Source organism: Trichogramma pretiosum, unplaced genomic scaffold, assembly GCF_000599845.2.
Source record: "Trichogramma pretiosum strain Unisexual culture from Peru unplaced genomic scaffold, Tpre_2.0 scaffold3, whole genome shotgun sequence".
NCBI classification, from domain to species: Eukaryota; Metazoa; Arthropoda; class Insecta; order Hymenoptera; family Trichogrammatidae; genus Trichogramma; species Trichogramma pretiosum.
In genome coordinates this window covers 3534892-3559134 of record NW_019641698.1, presented here as the reverse complement: position 1 = coordinate 3559134, position 24243 = coordinate 3534892, and the positions used below count along the sequence as shown (strand labels likewise).

General features: G+C 41.4%; 1 protein-coding gene across 1 annotated transcript; it reads left to right on the top strand.

Annotated features, from left to right (window-relative positions):
- The first annotated feature begins 995 nt into the window (after positions 1–995).
- LOC106650857 (head-specific guanylate cyclase) lies at positions 996–23835 on the top strand. Its single transcript, XM_014369090.2, has 11 exons — positions 996–1737; positions 8438–8511; positions 8603–8685; positions 18846–19191; positions 20699–21134; positions 21473–21652; positions 21895–22033; positions 22286–22452; positions 22551–22694; positions 22995–23149; positions 23239–23835. Exons 1-11 carry the CDS (start codon positions 1459–1461, stop codon positions 23432–23434), a joined length of 2199 nt encoding a protein of 732 aa, XP_014224576.1. The 5' UTR covers positions 996–1458; the 3' UTR covers positions 23435–23835.
- The last annotated feature ends 408 nt before the right edge of the window (positions 23836–24243 follow it).

Here is a 24243-nt window from a genome sequence, read left to right as displayed (position 1 = left end):
CGTATATAATATATAACTCGCACTGGCTTATACGTGCCGTACAAGACCCTCTCTCCTCGTGGTCCGCTTCGACGCATAAATCGCGTTCGCAGCTCGCTTGCCATAGATGTTGTAATTTTCTCGCGATATATCTTCTTTCGCTCGTATATATCCGCGCGTTGTAGCTGCTGCCGTTGCTGCTGCAAGTGCACGATTCGACCGACGTACTTTTATCTAACAAACGCTCGCGTCGCCTTCTTCCTTTTATTGCGCCTTTCTTTTTCACTTCCAATATATACTTTTTTTATGCAATTAACAGCGCATTGCATTGCGACAGGTAATATTGTTACGGTGCCGGGCGCTCTGCTCAATTTTTTGCCCCTTAACAATTGAATTGCTGGGCTACTTTTTAACGGGCTGTAACTTTTCCGACTCGTCCTATTCATCGCGTTAGAGAAGTTTTTTGGTGCTTCATTGTGTGCCCCATGAAATACTATAAAATAGTCGAAAAATCGCCATTACTTTCGTGGCCATTTGTTTATTCTGCTTCTGATAACATTTTTCCAATGAAACCGGGCGCTAAAGCGCTTATTGACACGAACAAAATTCGACCATTCTTTTGAAATACCAAGTGAATCGCATCCATTGATTTCAAAAAAGAATTTTCTCGCAGTTTATAAAAGAAAACAAAAAAAACAGGAGGAGGAGGATGAAAAAAAAAAAGAAAAAGCGGAAAGTTCGTTGTCACTCGGGTACTAGCTGGCTGCTCGCTGCCGTCGGAAAGCTCGACTTTCCGCTATAAGCGGGCTAGTGGGTGGACGGGTGGCTCTAGGGTGGGTGGCTGGCTGGCTACACGGTAGGTACGCCGCGCGTCTCCGAAGCTACAGCGCAGAGCTAGCTGTAGCGGCGCGCGCCTCTCTGCCTCCCACCCACCCCCCGGTAACCCCCCTTGATTCTCTCTCTCTCTCTCTCTCTTTCACCCTGGCAGTCGCGCGCACGCGAGTACACGGCGTATACAAAGCTGCTGCTGCCTGTTCTGCCTGCTCGGCTCTCTCGGTCAATCGTATGGGCCAGTATGGCGCTGTGCGCTGCGCCACGCCGCCACCGCCGACGCCCTGATCGGATCCGCGAAGCACCCGCCACGCTCCCCGAGAGCATCGTCGTCGTCGTCGTCGTCGACGTTGCCTAGGCAGCCACGGACCAAATATCAGTACCACCCGAGGCCTAGACCCAAGCCAATGGTTCACGAGTAAATTTCGGCGCAGCGAGAAAGAAGAAGAAGGAAGAATAAGAAGAGCCGCCGCCGGATCGGCGCGAGCGTGGCTTGTCACGTGGCCGTGCCAGTCGGTCATGGGCCGGACACGCGACCTTACGACGGCCGTTGACTTGGCGCTCGACTGAGCGCAACACAGCGAGCCGCCTATAACACGTGATCCACACGAGTGCGGATCGGCGCGATTTACAGCCGAGAGCTAAACAATGACGTGCCCCTTTGCCGCGGGTTTGGCGCGGCTCAACAGCGGCGACGACGAGTCCGAGGCTACACGCGGTGGCGGCGACGACTCCGCGGACAGGCACAAAACGGGCCGCTCGAGGCAGCCGCTCAAATCCAAGGATGACCGGCTCAAGCCGTGCCGACAGTCCTCCATGCAAATCACCTCGTCGCTGCTGGGCGAAGACATCGAGGACTCCGAGGACACACAAACGCTCAATCTCAAGCATCTCAGAGCAGCTGTGCTCATGCTGACAAATCCATCGGTAGGCATTTTTTAATACATAATATGACGCTTTAATTTTTTATGTCCAACGATTAAGATTCTTTCAATTATATTGAATATGAGAAACCGAAGATGCATCACTGTATCGTTTCCAATATTGCAGTCCGTTTCTGTCTATTCTCTAGAATTATAATTGTTTACTTTTGTAGTTTATTTAGTCATTCATAAATCAATTTTTCATTCTAATTACGTCAACTGTGATTTGGCAATTATTGCAACAATTTTATTTTATTCAATCAAGTATACTTAACCTATTTTGAAGTAATAAAATTACTTTGGATAAATCTAACCTAGAGGTTTGTTTTGAATCTCGATATAGTATAGAAAAGCATATGAACCTTTTACTTTTTCAAATGGCTCCCTCGAAAAGGACTTTTCAAACCAGGTGTTATAGAATATAGTTTTGTTTACGTATTTGTAAACTAAATTGAATTCCTCACAGATGTCAATAAATGTAAACAAGTGAATATGTGTCACGTATAAAAAACATTATCAAAAAAATGAAATACGCTCCATTCATTGTCAATTTTGACAAAGATGATACTCGAGAAACTTATTGCTTTATTACTGGTGAAGACTTTTTTTCAATTTTCATTTTTGTTTCGATGAAATTTTTGATAAGAAAGAAAGTAAAGATTCATTGATTATTCAAAATGATACATGTTGAAAATGAAAACTTTTTTTTAAATCGTTCGGAACTTTTTTTTTTTGTGGCAAAGAACTGGGTCTTCTTTTTACAGATAAAAATGAAATTGAGCACATTTTTAAAAGGAAGCTTTTTGCTAATGAATTTTTAAATATCAGCACAACCATGAATTTCGGGAAAATATCAACTTCAAGACACTGAAAGAAGGCGATGAACGGTCTTGAAATTTTTATTTAAATTAAGGGACATAAATGACTTGAAAAAGCTTATCACGCCAACTGAAAAAACCATTTTTTGGTCATCCGTTTTTCCAGATAATCAGCCCCCATTCGCACATGCGACTTTATATGCTGCGTGGTGGTAAACTTATCTATGTGGTTGATCGGAGTAAAGTCATTATTGCGAAATAATGAATTTTGATCATTAGGCATACGATGTATTCTGCATCGAGTGAGCTTTCACCCCTTGCGGAGCTTATCTATTTACCTTTGATGCTAATGAATCTTTATGTAAAAGGAAATAAGTTGTTGGGGTTGGCATACAAATAATTCTTGTTTTGAAGCGAGGATATTCTACTGGTGCACCAATAGGGAGCAGTTATCTGGGGCAAGGTTCAGCTGATAACATTAAAATATCGGTTTAACAGCAAAGCAAATTGAATATGTACCTGTGTTAATATTTGATTTTATGTACAAATGGTGAGAAAAAGATTTTTCACAGTCAAGAAAAAATGAATAAAAGTTATAAATACTTAATGTTCACATCAGAATTAAAGAGTATTCACGTGAAGTTTTTATGGAGTACAAAAACATCTTGAAACCAATCTCACATTTCTAGGGTTTGCTACAATCATGTTCTGCACTTGCGCAGTGTGATAAATGTCACATTTGAAGAGTTAGTTAAGATCATGTACTGCACTGATGTGAGATTTGAGGTCACCCTTGCTAAATAATTTTAGACGAATTTCACATTCAAAGAGTAGAAAAACGAATAGGCACTATATTTATGTGATTTTTTAAAACTCTCCGGTATCCAAATGATTTTCGAAAAATATCACATTCAAAGGGTAGGATTTGAAGATGTACTGCATTTATGCGAGATTCAAGGTTTTGCATGACTTGTGAAAAATCTCACATTCGAAGAGTTGGCTATGATTATGTACTGAATGCGTATCAGTTTTGAAGTTACTTTTTTGTTCAAATGTTTTGCTACAAATGTGACACTAAAATCATTATTTCTGATCATGTACTGTATTGATGTGAAACTTGAGGTACCTTTTTAATTTAAATGATTTCTGACAAATTTATCATTCAAATAGTTTGTTCCGATTACGTAATGCTTTTATATGGTAATATTGCGGGTATTCTCACGGTTAAATTTCTTGTGACTAATAAGGTAAAGCGGGGAAATACGCCATAGCTAAGGAAAAAATTGAAATAAATAAGTAATAAATGTATGAAATCAAATCTTAAGCATTGAGGACTTTAAAAAACACGTTCATGTATTATAAGAAAAACAAAATTATCACTTTATATTGTTATTTTAATAGTTATAACAAATTTAGCAACTTGGTTCAAAAGTGGCGTTTTCCCCAAGCTTGCGGGAAAGACGCCACCCCGATTGGAACAATATGCCCTTAATCGGAATATAATGAAAAATAGTTATTTATGTAACAAGTGCCCAAAAGGCATAGCCGGCACTCGTGTCTTTTTCCGCACACTGTGCGCAAAAAGCTGGGCACGTGTTGCATAGAAAATTTTATGCAATAGTATGACGAAAAATGTCTTTTTTCGCACATTTTTTAGTGCGATATAAATACGTATAAATAACTATTATGTAACAAGTGCCCAAAAGGCGTTTTTGGGCACGAGTGTGCGGAAAAAGACACGAGTGCCGGCTACGCCGGCACGAGTGGGTGTTTTTTCCGCACACTGTGCGCAAAAAGCTGGGCACGTGTTGCATACAAAATTTTATGCAATAGTAGGCGAAAAATACGTTCATTTAAATGAGGCGTTTTACCGCACACCCGTATCCAAAATGGGGCATTTTACCGCACACAAGTGTCCAAAAAGGCTTTTTGCGCACTAAAAAATGTGCGAAAATAGTATATTTTGTAACAAGTGCGCGAAGCAGTTGACTCACCCAGGAGTTGTTTTCACCCGAGCGTAGCGAGGGTGCAAAGACTCCTGGTTGAGTCAACTTCCTCGCGGACTAGTTGCAAACGATATTTTTTAACTCTGCTTGCGAGAAACTAGGGTTTTCTGACGCTTTAAGGTTAGAAAACCCGTGTTTCGCGCACGCAGTGTTAAAAAAGACATTTTTCGTCATACTATTGCATAAAATAAAATACTAATTTTTGTGATCTGCTAGCCTAATACCACGGCCAAGCTTGCATAATGTATCCTCATTATCTAGATATCGTTAACAATTTCCACTTAAACATTTCATTGAAAATTAAACGAATGTTTGCACATTGAACTTTACGAGAAATCTGGACACTTGAAAATCGACTGATAATAGCAGTAAAAAATCAGCGATTTCGTATCGATGTAATCGGATTATCATAACGCAAATTCCAATAGGTCACTAATCTAAATTTTCTTTCTTATAATGATAATATAGCAAAGTGGCGTCTTCCCCGAACTGGCGTTTACCCCACTTTACCTTATCACATTCGAAGAGTTTTGCTCCGATCATGAACTTATCTCTAATATACATTTTGAGATTTATCTGGTATGCAAATGATTTCTATCGTACATTTTACTGATAAATTTTTGTTGACTCGTTCCTTTGATAGAAGTTTTTTGACTCATTTTGTACTTATAATAAGATAATGGTATTTTTTTTCGTTTTTAACCTCCTCGGATTTCTCAAGCTTTAATCGGGGTTGTTCTCGGTAATGGGCAGGTATTATCGTAATTGAATCTTTAGTTTTTTAACGTTATTTGCTCTCAAAATCTGTAAATATTTTTTCATCAAACTTTTCGATTTTAGGAAGAGACCTTAATGCTCTTTTACTTATATTCTTTGTAATTACTTTTCGTTAGCAATTGAACGCACTACTCGTATTAATAAAGAGACCCCGCGATTGCGATAGCTACTTGGCGATCGATGCATTCCCTATTTACCGGGGACTACACTATGCAATTAATATGGGCACTTGTACGTCATTAAAACTGCACCGAAATTGTAGTGAAAATTTAATTCACATAGGCCCATAATTATCCAACGCGTACGTGCTATAAATGAGTAGAAACATTCGCACAAAAGAAAAATATACCTAATATTTCGCACAAGTAATGTGCATAATGATATTAGATAGATACATGTTATTAGGAATGATGTTCAATTAGTCATTCACAGCGTCAGGTGGTCGTAAAATATCCAGGCCAGTTACATCCACAATTCAACAAAATGTATGGTCTTCATAAATAATTTTTTGATGTACAGAATATTTCATCAATTTTCATGCTGGAAAAATAGCACTCAGAAACAACTATTTTATCCAACAACAAAAAATGGAGTAAAATCGATTCAATCAAGCAAGAAAGTTTGAAAATAATATTTTTCCTCGAACAAGTTACGAAACGGAGTTGAAAATTAGAATCAAATACAAGAATAACGATACAAAAAGATACCAGAAAAAATACATGAATAAAATCGTCGACTCAACAGGTATCGCCACTTTGCGTTTGATTTGAGGCATTGAAAATACAATTTTTTATTAAATTTCTTTCTCCCCTCGTATAGTCGCACTTGCCTGAGAAATGATTTTTTTTCTTTCATACCAGGTCTTAGACAGCATTAAAAAACGTTGACAATAAGCTCGTTGCAAAAGCACATTCCTTCCCTCAAAGGCGCCAAAAGCTGGCGTCTTACTAGCGCAGCTTAGACGCAAATCCTGACAGAGCAGCTAAGGCATTAAGCTCAACACGCTGCTTTATTCTCTCGCGCGTTAACGCAAAGATTCGTCGAACAGACCGCACGTAAAGAAAGAAAAAAAAAAGAAGATGAAGAAGAAGGAGAAGTCGCCACGACCCCCACACCACTGCAGCATGTGAATTGCAAAGACGCGCGGTCGCTCGGTAACAACTAGAAAAAAGCTCGCGCGGTCGGTAGGTATAAGGCTCAAGAGCCGACTTGTACTATACGAGGCCACGGAGATATTATATTCCGCGTTCGCAGCATGGATGTCTAAGTGTCACATAAGTTTCGATAAAAAGCGCAGGGCATAAGTAGCTCTTCTTTCTCGAGTCTCGGCGTCATAAAAGGCCAATAACCAGCGTGGCACACAGCTATATAGCGACCCCCCGACGAGAGAGAGAGAGCAGATCAGCGTCTATGCATGTGAGCCCTTGTAAACTTAAAGTTTTCTCGGTGTAGCCGCGCGACCATTGCGTTATACCGACCATTTTCCTATATAGCAACTTCTGAACCGCGTCTGCTACCTTTCTTTCTTACGGGCTGCTCTTTTTCATCTCGACGGATGAGCATTTTTCTCATTTTCAAGCTTTATTTCTTAGGTTTTTTTTCCTTCTTCGACTTGGCCTTAACAATTTCTTTGTCGATAATCGGTCGAGTTTTTTCGGGCTACTTTCTAAGTGCTATATAATATCTTAATGTATCGCTTGCTCCGAAAATAAATATTCCAATAAATGTTCATTTAAAAATGTTACTTAATAAATTATTATTTTTTACCTTTGTCATCTATTCACATTATCATCGAAAAGTTCTCGTTTATTTATTTTATAATGTTTTTTCTCTACAAAAGCTTAAAAGGTTTTATAAAACAAATATACTCTCAGATGAAAGCACTTCAAAAGAAAAAAACAAACGGGTGAATTCACCAATTTATAAAATAGATTTGAAAAACTATGCAACTCGTGACATTTCATGTCGAGAGAAAAAATGTTATCGCGTCACTGAAATATAAAAATTAGTCAACATTTTTACGTTTAAAAATATATAAATATTGCAAAAATATAAATTGTCTTATTTCAAGAATACGAACGAGTAGAGGATATTGTTGATGAAAAAAGTAGCCGTCATATTTTTTCATAAATTATTCTAATTTTCCGGAAAATCATACTCCAAGCATTCATAGTTTACATCAAAATGGAAAATCAGAAATGAAGAGGGTCAATGACTAACCCGACAGGAATTCGTTAGTTGCTTAATTCGATGAAACTGGCTAGTGCGTGGCTTATACATTTATCGATATGCAATACCTGTTGGTTGAACTTTTTAAAGTAACTCAATTATCAGATACTAATTAAAAAGAGATACAAAATGCGATAATACAAATTACTAATTTTTAGTTAATTAATGATGAATAGATATTAATGCGAGTCAAAAACCTTACAACACTTTTTTCCTTTACCAGAAGTATAGTATAGTAATTTTGCGAGTAAAGTTTTCTGTTTCTTTTTTTACTGCTTCCCAAATACAATCGACATACTTTCGACCATGAAATCCATCATGGCAAATCTATGAAAGGAATGTCAGATACTGTTGGTGCGTTTAATTTGGAAAACTACGTATTCGGATTCGAGAACCAAAAATTTGAAATGCTTAAAATATATTCTAGTAGTTGAGATCAAATAACCGAAAATTGATTAAATTCCATTAAAAAAATGCTTTTGTGCGTAGTTAAAAACAAAAATGATACATTTTTGTATAGAATTCTTTTTTCAACAAAAAGTTCAATTTTGAAACTTGTTATGCTAAAATGAAAAGTGTTAGATAAACGAAACCAGGAATGGCAAATATGAAACAAAACAGTGCATCCGTATAACGAAGTTTATACTTTATTAACAACATAAGTGTGATGAATAAGTGTTATATCTTTTTCTATTTAAATAACTGTAAATGAACCTTAAAACTAATTCTCCAACTGATATTTATGAATGTATTCGTTTTAAATAGGAAATGTACCCAGTTTTAACAAAATATTAATCATCAGAGTCCTAAACTATGTCGAATCAAAGTTAGTACATTTTAATTGAATGTTTACGCACCGGTCTTATTTTTGCAGAACGAAGTAATTGCAGTAGCCTTAGAAGCCCTTTTAAGCAAAAATGAGGTGCCCTTACCAACTTCAACATCTCTGTAAGTATCTTTTCACCTCGTTATAATAAAGTGAAAGTTTTAATAATAGCGATTCATTTCTCATTGTTCACGAAATTATTTCATTCACCAGTGAAAAACTTCTCGACAACGTTGAAATTGAAGAAAACTATAATTTGCTAGAAGATATATATGAAACTCTCAATTATGATTGCGGTAAGATAATTCATTACTAAGCATGTTTATTTAAATTGTAGATAAATTTGAATCATTCGTTCACAAGAAAAAAAGTTAAATAAACACATCATATTTACTTATATACTTTACAATACTCACTTTTTATTTTGCTCATTATGAAATTTTTTTTCCAAATAAAATGCACCCTTTATTTTTATAATTTATTGTAATTCATAAATATTTTTAGATAAACAATAAAAAAAATTCTTTAACTATGGAAAGTAAAAATAGAAATCGTAGATGGATGTTTTTATTAGATAATCAGTAAATTTTCAATTATTTTTCATGAAAACGAGTCTTTTAATCCTCCTTACAACTGTAAAAAATATATACTATTAAATTATAGACAATTATTCAATGCTTAAGTACGTAGCACAAGCTTGGGGAGTGCGAATTAGCATCTGCTGGGCCGTTGAAGTCATGCATAAGTCGTTGAAGCCATAAATATGAGTATAAATCTTACACTCGCCTTTTCTGTTTCTTGTTTCTCTTCCTTCTTCAATGTTATCGTCGTAAAAGATATTTCAATGAAATACTTATTAGGTTTCGAATCTGCAAATACTACTTCTTCTTGAATATATTACAGAAGTTTAAGTATTTTCATCTTCTTTCCGTATCTATCAAATAAAAGTATATCGCACTTTAAATCAATTTAAATGATCCTTTCGTTTCATGCATTTTAACGCTGTTTTTTTTTCAATCCAATTCTAAACCTAAAATAGGATCGAATAACCAAATAATTTACTTTCTTATTTTTCCTGCTATTCGATATTCTCATTCGAAACTTTGTAATCAACTTTAGAAGGGATTTTAATCCCTTTGTCTTAGAAACGATACATTTAAGTGAGAATCGAATATCGAACCGAATACTTTTTTTAAAAAAAGGAAGCATTTAAAATCGAGGATTCGTGCATTAAAAGTTTAAAATTGCGTGAAAGGTTTTAACAAATTTTAAACATTACCTTAATGCAGGCTCAAGGCTTACAGTTGTAAAAAGCTTTAAAACTGTATTGAAACTTTTTCGACTTCGTTACGGGATTTAAATTGACGTGTAGATAGGCTTTTATTCGATGTTGTATATCGAATGTCTGAGAGACATTTCGCATGAATTAAACATCTAAAGCACTTGACACGATTTTCGCGGGTAAAAAAAATTTATATTCATGAAACTTCATATCCGCTTTCGAGATGAAAGCATCGCATTTGTATGTGATATTTAAATACTGTTACGCACATCACTGTCATTAGATTCCCAAAATCATTTTCCGTGATTAGATAGCCGGTACTAATTCAAATGCGACGTGTAACAAGGGTCGTTATTAAGCTGACTTTTCAAATAACACCCTTTACGACGAGCATATAAACATCGTTTGTTTACTCCGCATCAGCCACCTAAATCTAGACTCGCGAGCTTTATCGAGACGCGTTACTATCGTGCTGAAGGTGCGTCTTATATTTCAACGATTGAAGTATCAAATACGTGCGAATAATTAATGCTGTACTATACCGAATCACCAAGATTTTATGGCCGCGTGTTTCGTTGCATTGAAGAACCTCATTGATATATTGTTTGTTTTAATTGACTGAATAAGTGGTTTTACGAGGCGTAGATTTATAGTTATCGCATACGTGGGATTAAAGCTTTCTGTCACTGTATATGCTTTAGTCACGGAAGGGAAGGGACCAGCACTTTGATGCAATAATGGTGATTGATCTGAAATTTAACTGTACAATTTTTCTTCTCACTTGTATGGTTTCTTATTATCAAATTTTTATTATCGTTCAGCTGTTAATAAACCTCAAGATTTCAGTATGACTTATACCTAAAATTTCTTATCATTCGCGTGACTGTCGTACTTTTCAAATTCAAAAGAAAGAAATATATTCTCTATTGACGATTCCCAGATAGATAAGATTAACATTATATGATTAGTTTTTTATACAAATATTTTGACTTTGCCACTTGCAGATACACTGATAAGGGTACTCGCCATCTAGCGGTGGATGTTAGAGTGATATTATTGTATTTAGAAAATTATTAATGTTGCGTATCTCTATCCGGATTGAAAACTTTTGATAGATTAATCAGATGTATAATAGATGAATAGGTACATCATCAATGATAAATGTAAAAATTGAGCAGGAAAATGCGAACTGTCGATTTGGCTTGTGTTGGAAACATCGTAATATTTGCTGACAAAAATTAACGATTTTTAAATCGTTCCGAAGTTCCAGCTCTATTTGACTTATTAGTCAATGGAGTTTGATATTATTTGTTAACATGTAAAACAGCGACAGCACCCATAAACTAGGTATTGATGACTAAATCTTTATATGCTTGCCTGATTGAGCTTTCATGTTGACCGTCGCCACAAGCGATCAAAGAGCACTTCATAAACGTCCCATTAGGCGTAGACAAGGGCAATGATCGACGTGATATCAGTCGGTCCGCTGAGAGTTGAAGAGAAAGAGCGACAGAGTCAGAGAGAGAGAGAGAGAGAGAGAGAGAGAGAGAGAGACAGCGACAGCGATAGAGGGTGAGCGAGAGAGAGAGAGAGAAAGCAGGCAAGTACGCGCGCGCGTTTGTGCCCATGCTACGCTCCCAAGATGGCCCAAGTAACCATGAACATAATCAAAACTATGTCAATAGTTTTCACTCGCGCTGCACTGAGCTCGTGGTATTGGAGTAAAAGTCACTTCGCACTATTGTAATGAAATGATGCCACTTGAACTTGTAGCATAATTACCGACCACAAACCGAAACAATCAGACGTGACTCTTTATTTAAAATGTATTTTCATTGAAACAACGGGATTTTATTTTTTTCTTTCAAAATGATTGATTATTTTTTTTATAAACTTCAAGATAATAAAAGCTAGGTTTGCCCGAGCAGCTCTGGGAATATTTCAATGCATATCTCAGGTTTTCGTATCGAAGAGAGATTGATATTCATCTTTGAATATAAATCCACTTTCTTTAGAATCAACTTTATATCTTTTCCAATTCAAAAAATGATAAAATAAATTTATCACGGCATCGAAATCGCAAGGCGCACCAAATATTTTGATAAAGTAGATTAATTATACGACACTGAATAAGGAACTAATGAGATTAATTAATATTAAATTCAATGTAAGATGATGATCTTCTGGTAATTCAATAATAAAAGGAAGCTGGAGCTTAAAATTGCTTTAAGCACATTATGGATTATGTAACATTTATAGCAAGATTTAGCAGAGCAAATATAAGTTAATTTTTTATCCCTTTATGGTTCTGTACTAATTCCTCTTGATAATTAGTCATGCAGCTCAAATTTTTCATTCCTTCGATTCGATTAAAAAATTCACTCTTAGATTTATGGTAACGTGAAATCTGCTCGCCCAAAATTATTTTCCGAGTGATTTTTAAAAATACATCGCATTTCTCGGTCCGGTCTGTAGATTGGTTTTTCATCTCAGTGTCCTACTTTTCTCGTCTCTTTTTACGTATACGATATACGTATACAAATACATATACACCCTACCAGAATCAGAGTTCAGCGCTCATTCTATCTCGACAACTCGGATGGCTGTATTTCTGCGTTGTGTAAGTCAAAAGTAATAAAGAGTCAGGTTAGCGATTTAAGAGAATCAAAGCGGATGTATTTCAAAGGATATCTCGAGCTTATGAATCGAAGCATTCGAGGACTTATCAAGCACATCGAATTGAAAACAAAAAAGTTGACGAAGTTAATTACTGCCGACAGATTAATAAAACTAGTTATAAAAAAAAAGGGAGGGAGAGAGAGAGAAACGCGATAGTTAGTAACTGCGAGACAGCTATAGGGATCTTATACGTACTACGTAGTAAAACATTGCTCGATATTAGCTTTGAAATGGCATTGTCGAGGAAACAAATGGGTGTTTTTATAGGGCTTTTATTTCGCTCAGAACTGCGTCATTATTTTGATACATGTACGCCGTTTTACGAAAGAGTTGACTAATTGCTCGCTGCATCTCTCTCTCTCTTCCTCTACGGTATACAGAGGAGGGACGCGTCGAGGGCGGCCTTGCAGATGCCACGAAAGCGCTTGCCTGCGTTGTAATGCTTTATACACTACGCGAGGCGTATACACGGGGCTCTGGTCGTGTGCCATTATTCCGTGAGCATAGCAAGAGGCTGGCATGCAGGCAGGCACGAGGCAGGCTCTTTCTCTATAAGTGAGAGAGAGGCAACGTCGAGTTACTTGCATGCGCGTGTGTGGGTGTAGTATGTAAGGCAACTATTATATACACACACGCGCGTATGCATGTTTTACGAAAGTATAGTAGCTCATATAAAGCCAAGTTCCGACGACGTAGGGTCGACGTATAGGGCGTGGGCCGAGAATATGCTCGCCGCAGCAGTTTCGAGACAACGACGAGCCGGAGCTCGAGCGCTTGTTGAAGGCAGACCACAGCGTCCGCGATCGCTGTCGGTACCAGAGCACCAGAGCTAGCTATAATACCGCCGCTGCCGCCGACGTCGTCGTTGCGCTCTTCGGTCATCTCGTAAAGTTGGCCTCTCAAAAGTATACATACCTCCTCCCCCCCGACACCCTTCGCGCGTCAGTGCTCCCGAGTACCCAAAGTACGTATAGATATAGTACGCAGGTACATAGACCAAGCTCGCTTATAAGCTGCAGCTTTAGGGAACGGAGTGAGGCTGACACACGTATTTTATTATATACTGCACATTCTTCGCGCTTTTTTCCTCGAACGCGCTCCCGGATTTTGAGATGCAAGCAGGTATATGTGTGTATGCAGAGCTTACAGCATTTACCCGCGACGTAAAATCGTAACTCGCTGCTGCTGCTCCTGCCGCTCCATAAGTAAACTAACTCGTTCGACGATAGGTAAAAAAAAGTAGATGCTTCAGCTCGCTCGCAAGGAGCTTTCGCTAAACATGTTTTTCCTTGCACTTGAACACGAAAGAGAGAGAGAGAGAGAAAGCACCCCCTATTTTCCCAACAAGAGTATACTATAATATCGGTATGAATATCTTTGCTCGAGTTTGCGAGCTGCAAAAAAAAAGAATACAAGCGACGTACGGTACATATAGCTCGACGCGTACGCTGCACCGACACGATACGACGTTTCAAATGAGAGAGAATTTTTTGTCAGGAGCGCGCGACTCGGTTAATTATGAACGGGTAGCACAGCCTGTATAGATCGTTGCGTAGCATCAGCCGAGCGCGCTTCAGCTATAATATACATATATAGAGGAAAACATTTTTACGAGCCAGCTGTCAAAGAAATAGAACTGCACTTCATAATTTTCATAGAGCCTGGCTGCATCGTGCACACAGTTCCTGCGTGAGAGAGCTATAGCTGCGTCTATTTATGTAAGAATCGTTGAGCTCATAAAATTAGCACACCTTGCTTAACCAAGTGTACTTCAAGGCACTCGTGAAGCTCTCTCTCTCTCTCTCGTCTATCCTCTTTCTCTCTCCCTCTCGCTATACATCATCCAGCTTTGCAAGCTCGTGTGCGTGTATTTGCCGACCGATGTTTGGGCGTATAATAAAACTTGTTTTTCCCTCGTCTCCCTGGCCGCGCGAGATTGTCGCGCTCGGTCGCGCATGTACATGCTGCTGCACGGATACAGTCGAAAACGCGCGACAGGCAGGGATGATACGTCGTCGCCTTGGCGACGCGACGTTGCGTCGAGCGCAATATATATAAGCGGCATCTGGCTCGCGTGCACATTCGCAGATGTATACGTATATACAGACGTGCATGCATGCATGCATCAGCTGCCCACGGTAATGCACTAACATACATATCTTATAGCATACGTACGTATACGCATGCAGCTCAGTGCCCATGTCTACCGCTGCCGCCGCCGACGCCGCCGACGACGTATAGCATATGACTTGTTTATTCGAAATAGATGCCCTCACCGCAAAGTCGAGGGTATTTTGTGTATGCAAGAGAAGACTCGCTCTCTACACAAACGCACCGACACACACACACGTGTGTGCATACATCACTGTCGTGGTTAATAGTCAGCCACTTTCTTGCACACCGCAGCACACAAGCTGCTCTTCAGCCCTGAAATCTTTTCGCGGAAAGAGGATACTCATTGTTGCGAGCGGTGGCGGCGGCAGCGAGACGAGGTCATTTATTTGCCCTACTTCCTTTTTTTTCAACCCAAGCCCCTCTATTATGTTATACTTTTACAACGCTAATTTTCAGAAAAAAAAATCATATATTTTTTGCCTCGGACTTGTTATTGTTTTTTTACGTGAAAACACACTTTTAGCCAAGCATTTTCGCCTGGCTGATAATTTTTTTCTCTACCGACGACGCGAACGACGATAAAAGAGACGCAGCTCTACGAAAGATATACGGAATTTCTAGAGCAGCACAAAATAATTCATCGTTCGAGCGCTGCACTACCCAAATTTAGATCGTACATAAGTAAATTAGTTGGGTAAACGAGTCAGGAAGGATTATAGGGAGTAGTAGCTTCGCAAGCAGCCCGTCGAGCGCGCTCACCAGCGGGGCCAAATGTACACGGCAAACAAGCGCGCAAAAGTAAACAAAAACCGGCAGTCAAATGTAACCGTACAAAGTTGAAGTAAAAAGAAATAAGCGAAAGTAGCAACTCGAGAGAGCGAGCAGCATATGTTAATATATAATTTTGCAATTTCAATTATCGAGTTGCGGCAGGCACACGTATGTCGTACGTATCGCGTGAGTGAGAAAAAGAGAAATAGGCGCGCGACGATACAGCAATTGGTAGGTGGAAAATAATTGTGTAACAGAAACGAATGGGAAAAGTATGTATGTAGGAAGACAGGACGCGACGCGCGCGGGGAGAAGTTACATCTAGGCGTGAAAGCGTCGAGGCGAGCGCGAAGAGGCGGAAAGGCCAAGTCATAACTCATCCTTAATGACATTTCAAAATGAAATTATCCGACGTGCATCGAACTCTGGACGGATTGCTTGCATGTATATGGATGAGAAGGGAGAGAGGAAGAAGGTGAGAGAGAAAGAGGACGAAAAATGAGGCGGAGGGACGCGAAAGATCCGAGCGCGAGAGAGAGAGAACGGAGGCTTGGATAAATTATTGGCAAGGCAAGCGAATTGGTTGGGGGGACCGAGTGCAGAGCGAGTCACTTTGAATCTATCCTGCATCTGGGCGGTATATAAATGCATAGAGTCACACGTGACACGTACAAGTAGTAGTAGTGGTAACAAGTAGTTGTAGCAGTAGTAGTGGATAGGCAGTATAGTCGGACTGCCGCTGATGTAGTACTCGTCTAGTTCTGTCTCTTCCTATCCTAGGCGGATGTGTAGCAGGATGATTCGTGCTGCATGCACACGTGCATCCTACATCCATACATAGGTATACATACATCGGTATTTGGGAGAGAGAGAGAGAGAGAGGACATGCCAAGCTATAGGTCATATCGCGCGCATCGATGTGTGGACGAGCTCTCTCTCTCCGATCGAGCCGCTTGCGAACGCGAGCGAGCTACATACTGCATAGCAGCAAGCGAGCCTTATACACATAGTGGCAGGAGCGCGAGCGAAAATCGATGGGGGGTTAAACGAGGCTAGACGCGCGCCTCGGTGCATATACGAGGCAGCAGGCAGGAGGACGAAGAGAAGCTCGAGTCCGTTAAAGGGGCAAGGCGGCGGCGGCAAGCGTTTGCCGGAGTAGATCGACTTTGGCTATAGTTGTAAGCTCGAGGTATTATATATGTAGCCCCGAGTCGAACTAGTCACGTCCAAGTTTGAACGGGCGCGCGCGTGTCTCAGGACGAGAGCGATATATACCGATGCCGCGCGCGCCACACATAGAGAGCTATACGATTGGATGTAGGGATATAGGATAGCGTTGCACATCGTGTGCGCGCCCAGATACAGGATACGTATGTGCTTTTTCTTTGACAGACTCGCGCTCGCGTCGTCTTTGCGGGCCACGGCTCTCTCCGAGAGTTTCTCCGCTGCCACGACTAGTGCAACCTGGTGCAGCTCTGTGCTCGGCGTGTGTGGTATATAAGGTTTTCGCTCGAGCGAGCGAGCAGCGTGAGCTCGACTCCCGCCGACGCGAGGAAGGAAGAAATGGCGCTTGCGTTCCTCGTTTTATCGATCGGTCGCGCGCGCGCCAAGCACTCGGGCACGAGTGTAGTGCCGCTGAAGCCGAGAGAGAGAGAGAGAGAGAGTGCATCGAACGTGCAGCGCACACACAGCTGTGTACTACTGTGAAAATACGCGCGCACACGCCTGCCTGCCTGGTGCACCCCTGCTCGCGCTTACCTATACCTTTATTCGCTGTATAACGCATTGCAACGCAGCGAAACGTATGTGTACGTACGAACCGCGGCTCCAGCTTTTAACGCGCTAATACGAATTTCCCGGACTGAACCTTTAGGCAAGCTCTGCGCTTGATGCGCGCGTTACGCCGTTTCTGCTTCGTGTGCGTACATATATTATATAAACCTGCGATTCAAATGTATGTATATAAACGCGGGTATGGCGCGTATCCACTTTAGCGCAGCCGGATCAGGATCTCTGCATATGCACTTTGCGCTAGAGCTCGATATGCAGCTGCTTGGTCCTCGCGGCTATTGCAGCCTATATCTATGAGGCTGCAAACTGCTATACACAGCTCGTTTGTCAAGCTCGAGGCCCCCGCAGAGCAAGAGAGAAAGAGAGAGAGAGAGCCCCGATGTGCAGAGCTGCTAACGAGCTGGTTCGCTACGCGCATTAATATGCATTAAACGAGTGTGTGTGGGTGCGTGCGTGTGCGTGTGTATGTATATGTATCTGCGCGAGCGAGCACAAATTGACGGGTCCGCTGAATCAAAAGCCGCCACCACTATATGCAGCCAGCGGCAGCCGTTTGCTGTCCCCGTATATACCGCGCAGCAGCCGCACCGTCAAACTTTTACTAAAGGGATTACTTTGTAGCGTGGACGATCGTCGTCGCGTGCCTAGCTGCCACCATGGCACACTGTATTCGCTCGGCAGTGGAGTATTATATAGTCCATGGTACATAGTCCGCAGCGACGTGCGATAATAATCTGCATATAACACCCCTCCGCTCGCACCATCGGCTCCAGCGACTTCCCCTCCCTTCCCTACGTAGCACTCGCTTATATTCCGCGTTCGCGTCGGCGACGACGATGGCGTGTACCTAATGCGCCGTAGCGCCGTATAATGTGCGCGAGAGCCGCTGCCTGAGACCCGCTGCGATTCCATACCTCCTCCACGCCATACCGTGTACTTAGCCGACTTTTATCGTACGGCGCGCAGCGTAATGTACACGATATTTGCGCTAATTGAGCGCTTCGGATCGTCGCTCCTCGTCTCGCAGCAGCAGCAGCGTCAACGTACGTGTGTGCCCGAGTATTGGATTATTGCCTTCGTCCGGCGGAAGCAGCTCGCTGCTGCCTGCACGACCCCCTACCTATACACAGCTAGCTCGACGCGCGTCTTTATACCAATGCACGTCGCAATTGTCCGATCTGCACGACTGTATATGTGTGTGTGTGTGTACATTATACGAGGGCTCGAGTGCCGCTACTAGCCTGTAACGAGCTCGTTTGGAAAGTTATGCACACGCGTGACTGCGAAGCATCGCACAGGCAGCTATACCTATCTACTGTACTACTGTATGCTGTACACACAGGCCACGCGCGCGCGCGCGCGAATACCAATGATGACGAGCTAATCTTTCTCAACTGCTATTTATAACGCGTTGAGTAATAGCCCCCGCACATACACACCCACACACACACACAGGCGTATATAATAATATAGTGCCTCGCGGCTTGGCTCGACGCTTGCCGAACACTCGAAAAGCGTTGCGGTTCACCCTCTCTCTCTATAGTGCATGTGTATGCGCCTGTGTGCGCTTTGCGCACGCAAAATCAGAGCGACCCTTTAGCGCAAGCACGAGCCTTAGCCGAGTGATTAACGATTCGAAAGCGTAATATATTGCCGCTTTGCGACGAGCACCAGCAGCAGCAGCAGCAGCGCAGTAGCGCCAGCAGAAATAATGAACGATCGTACTTACTCTCTCTGCACGTACATAGATATAACGACGAAATCTCTCAATTATCGTGTGCTCATGTAGCTGTGTGGGTGTGCTTGCATGTGTTGCAGACATCGACGCGAACGAATTTCTGGACACGCTGGGTCAAGAGGTCATATCGACGGCCTGCGTCGGCCTGCTGGAGCGGGCGTTCAGGTGCCTCGGCAACGACCTCGCGGCCTTCCTCACGACCCTCGACGGGGTGAACGACGTCGTCCAGCACCAGTCGGGCAGCGAGACCGAGGCCGAGTTCGTCTGCATCGCCACGCCGGGCGCCCTGGAGCTTCACTTCACCACAGACTACCCGTCCATTGCCTACCTGCTGGTCGGCAGTCTCAAGGGCATCGCCCGACAGTTTTACGATGACAAAGCCGACGTGTACATACTCCCGGATCCTTACAATACTAAATTTTTTAGGTAAGCCAGTCGCACCAGCAGCAGCAGCCGCTTAATCTTTTCACTCCCTGGCCACGGCTACTGCGGCTCTAGCGATCCTCTTCTTCCTCCTCCATCTCCTCCTTTTTTTTCTCTCTTTTCTCTCTCTCTCTCTCATCCACTTCAATAAAAAGGACGCGTGGCTCGCTTGTACTTTTTTATATTTTACACCGTGTTGTGTACGGCTGACCTAACTCGGGTATAACCACTTCTCTTTCCAGCATGTGAATGCGCTCTACTTATTTTTTCAAACCCAAATATTTACGCAACATTAAACATGAAAATTTGCAGCGTAAATATCAAACTATACTATTATTATTATCGGTCCAAATTTATTTATATTTTTATTATTACTTTTAGTTAATTTTTTTTTAATTTAATAAAAGTATTTATTCGAAAAGAAAATTCCGGACGCTCGCAACGGGAAAATTATAATGAGCAATTTTTACTTCCCTCGTAAAATGTTTAAAGACGTAATCGTTTCACGATATAACTTTTCTTCTAGCTTCGCGTCAATTAAAAAGTCCGTTTTCACTACTTTGTTCGCTTGGAAATCCTTTAAAATTTTACTTTTAACAGCTCATCCAGAGATCCGCGTGACGTTTCGCCAAGAACATCCTTTGTAAAAGGAGCATTTAAAAGAAAAAAAAAGGAAAAAAGAAAATAAAGATAGACAGCGAGCAGGGCGCGTGGTATTTTTTTTCTCTCCACTTCTAATCGAGTAGTAAATATTGACCAGAAAAGTGACGCCGTTCTTAAGGTCACGCACTCAGACTGAAAGCTACACCCTCCGACCGAGTGTGTTGGCTCAAGCAATTTTCCACTAAGTGAATCGTCGGGCTATTACAATACCTAAGCGATAACTCTGAAACAAAAAGACTACATAGAGTAGAAAAGTCGTATTTATCAGAGCTTGGTGGAAACTTTTTCGTTCGATTGAAACATAGATTATAATACCCGAGTTGATTCGCTAAGGTCAGCAGCGACAGCGACAGCAGTAGTAGCGCCGCGCACGTCGCTTAATCTCGCTTTGGTGCCAAGAATCCGCAGCTCGAAACTTTTGCGCTCACCGAATAACGCGCTTTACAATGGAGTCTGACAATGCGGTGCCGGGGGTGTCCTACTTATTTTTCCCCGAGTTCATTTGGATTGCGATCAAATACAAGAGAGAACAAAGAGGTCATCTGCAAAGTTAATACGTGGGGAGGAAGAGAAAAAAAAATGAGAGAGAGAGAGAGAGAGAGAGAGAGAGAGAGAGAGGGAGACTAGAGAGCTTCGCACGAGATGATCCGTTAATGACAAAAAAAGAAAGAAGAAAAAATGCGATAGTGCATCATCGATCGAGTATCTCTTTTAACGATCCCCCCAAAAAACCTATATCGAAAGTATCTAAAAGCTCTCGATGCGCACCGAATAAAAATTGAGGCAGCGACACAGGATCTCTCGTCCAATGTTAAATCCGTTATAAATGATCCTCGCCTTGCCGCAGATATCGAATTACACCGGAGCACTTCAACAGTGCGAGCAGTTCGGCGGCAGCGGCGACGGCGCCAGCTCCCAACCTGGCGGTCCAGGAGAGATCCGACAGCGTCGAGGATGAGGAGGAGATCGCCGGCGAGCACAGCCGCTTCCGTCCACTGTCGCACGAGGCCGCCGACCTGCGCATGGGGGTGGCGAGCTTCTGCAAGGCCTTCCCCTGGCACTTCGTCGTGGATCGGAACCTCGAGCTCGTGCAGCTCGGCAGCGGCTTCATGCGGCTGTTCGGCCACCAGCTGGCCTGGCAGGGACGCGAGATCAGCAGCTACTTCGTGTTCGCGAGGCCTCGCGGCGTCAGTCTCGCCTTTCACGAGATCCTCAAGCGCTCCAACACGCCCTTCGTGCTCACCCTCAAGCAGCAGTCCGCCGACGAGCAGTTCCAAGCTGAGGTTCGTATAGTGCATGTCTCCCTTCCCCCGTTTCAGCCGCACGTATATAAAGCATATTTTCAGTATATAATATATTGGATTTCCCCCGTTAACTTTGAGCCGCTGTCCTGGCACTTCCCTGAGTGCTAATTATTTATTCACTGTACGACGTACTACGGCGGTACACGCACGCGTCAAAGCATAAAGTCGAAACTGCCTCCGAACTAACTGCGCGACGCTCGTATGAAATTGTAATGTTTGTTGCGCCACGCGCGGACACGGGCAAAGTAAACTGATATAACCGATATCGTAAGTCCACACGCTTCATTCGTCGATTTCCCTCCCAATTTTGATTACAGGGACTCGAATTCAAAGGCCAAATGGTCCATTGCCAAGAATCTGACTCTATCCTGTTCGTGAGCTCGCCGTTTTTGAATGGATTAGAGGGACTTACCGGTCATGGGCTTTTCATCTCTGATATTCCATTACACGACGCAACAAGAGACGTTATTCTCGTCGGCGAACAAGCGAGAGCTCAGGTAATCCACCTCATGGGAATATTTAATCATATTATTATACTCCTCAAGAAAAAGGATTATGCGAGCTTACTCCTGCGAAATTCGTAATTCGAAAGCAGCTCGTGTGCGATTGCCACTTCCGAAGCTCAATCGTCGTCAGGCAGGCACACGCGGGCCTCGATATATTTCGATAAATTCATATCTCTGTAATAAAGTCGATTGAATATGTATAATAAAGCTGGGGCGCTTTTGTCTTCCGACAGGACGGCTTGCGAAGACGCATGGATAAACTAAAGAGCTCGATCGAAGAAGCAAACAGAGCCGTCGACGCCGAGAGAGAGAAAAACGTCAGCCTCTTGCATCTTATCTTTCCGCCAGATATAGCGAAGCGCCTCTGGCTGGGTAAATTTGTTTGCTAAACTTTCCCGTAAATATGGATATTTTGTGTACGTGTGTATATGCACGTGCAGCTGTGTGTGTGTATGTTTACGCCAGAGCCCGAGTTTAACGGCTAATAACTTCCAGCTGCATATGCAGCACGACTCGATATAAATAAATTATTTAAATTATCCTGCAACTTTTATGCAAAATAAGTGTATAGCGCGCGCGTGCAGGAGCTTTGCTTTAACGTATGCATTCGACATGTTTTCGCAGGCGAGACAATAGAGGCGAAAAACTACGCGGACGTAACAATGCTGTTCAGCGACATCGTTGGATTTACTGCAATATGCTCGACGGCTACACCCATGATGGTTATTAATATGCTGCAAAATCTTTACCAGCAGTTCGATTCCTACTGCGGTCAGCTCGATGTTTACAAGGTACTCATTTTTTTTCATAATTATTGATTGAGTAATTCCGAACGACCATTGTTGTTTATCAATGATATTGAGGTGTACGTCGAATTTTTCACTCACAGGTAGAAACCATCGGAGACGCTTACTGCGTAGCTTGCGGTCTGCATAAAAATACAAATACTCATGCGCAGCAAATAGCATGGATGGCGCTGAAAATGATACAAACATGCACGCAACACTCTACCCACGACGGAAAACCTATAAAGGTAAGTTCAGTGTCGATAAGTTCCGGGAAATGTAGATTTCAAAAAAAACACGGTACAAAAAATGTACTCTGACATGCAAACGCCATCTGACGATCGAAGTTCGCTTACCTCTGCCTTTTTCTTAGAACGACTGGTGGTAAAGTAGAGAGAGATTTCTCGATCGATTCGTTTACCTACAAACGGTTATATATGAGCAAAAAATAAGTAATGCACATTATCGATTTTACAACTCGGTTATGACTATTTGTTGTTGCAAAATTAGAAAAATACAAATTACAATAAACAAGAAATTATTTTCAGATGAGAATAGGTATTCATACCGGCATGGTTCTAGCTGGGGTGGTTGGAAAAAAGATGCCTAGATACTGCCTCTTCGGTCACAATGTAACAGTGGCTAATAAATTCGAATCAACGAGTGAACCACTTAGAGTTAATGTAAGCCCGACAACATACGAGTAAGTTTGATACCTTCTTTTAAATTCTTAAATATCTAAAATTGCCTCATTGTTTTTGTTCTCATCTTTTACATGGTTCTTCCTTCTAGATTTTTAATGCAAGGACCAGGATTTATTTTAGAAGCAAGATCTAAAGACAATCTGCCAAAAGAAATGTCACGAGACACCGAAGGAACTTGTCATTTTCTTAATGGATATGTTCATCCTGAGGTAGATCAGAACGAACCATTGGATGCTCACATTCAAGCAGCTCTAAATGAACTTGGGATCAACGGCAGCGTGTAATAATCGAGGTGATACGCCCAACACATAACAAAGTACATCTCATGAATACACCGTCATCTAAGTTATAAAATAAGTAAATTAGACGTATACACAAATAGTTACGTTCAGTTGACTAGTATAAATGCATCCTCATGAAATGTTGAACTTTTAAGAATGAATATTAGAACTTCAATTATACCAAAGAGTTTTCTCATAAAAGTGTATTATTAAATCATATATTATAATTAACGATAAGTACCAAAATTGTCTATAATTTTTATTTTCAAACTTTTCAAATTAGTTAACTGTATCTGAAAATCAAATAAAATATCCCATAAAATTGCATGAAGTACACTCATAATTATACTATATGCTTGTATAAGCAACATGGATGTATGTTTTGTCGTGTATGATAATCTCCAATGTGTAAAACCAATTTTGATTAAAAATAATAGTTATTTATGTAACAAGTGCCCAAAAGGCGTTTTTGGGCACGAGTGTGCGGAAAAAGACACGAGTGCCGGCTATGCCGGCACGAGTGGGTGTTTTTTTCGCACACTGTGCGCAAAAAGCTGGGCACGTGTTGCATACAAAATTTTATGCAATAGGAGACGAAAAATACTTTCATTTAAATGAGGCGTTTTACCGCACACCCGTGTCCAAAATGATGCATTTTACCGCACACAAGTGTCCAAAAACGCTTTTTGCGCACTAAAAACTGTGCGAAAAAAGACATTTTTCGTCATACTATTGCATAAAATAATTTATTTCATGCATATTAATTATTCGATTTATGTATATTAAATGATGATTACAAGTTAGATGCCAAA

Bases quoted from the DNA above. Each gene is read 5' to 3' on its own strand.
- LOC106650857 (XM_014369090.2), top strand. From the start codon at position 1,459: ATGACGTGCCCCTTTGCCGCGGGTTTGGCGCGGCTCAACAGCGGCGAC. The intron at 22,453-22,550 runs GTACTCATTTTT...TTTCACTCACAG, and splicing joins GTCAGCTCGATGTTTACAAG to GTAGAAACCATCGGAGACGC. The intron at 22,695-22,994 runs GTAAGTTCAGTG...AATTATTTTCAG, and splicing joins ACGACGGAAAACCTATAAAG to ATGAGAATAGGTATTCATAC.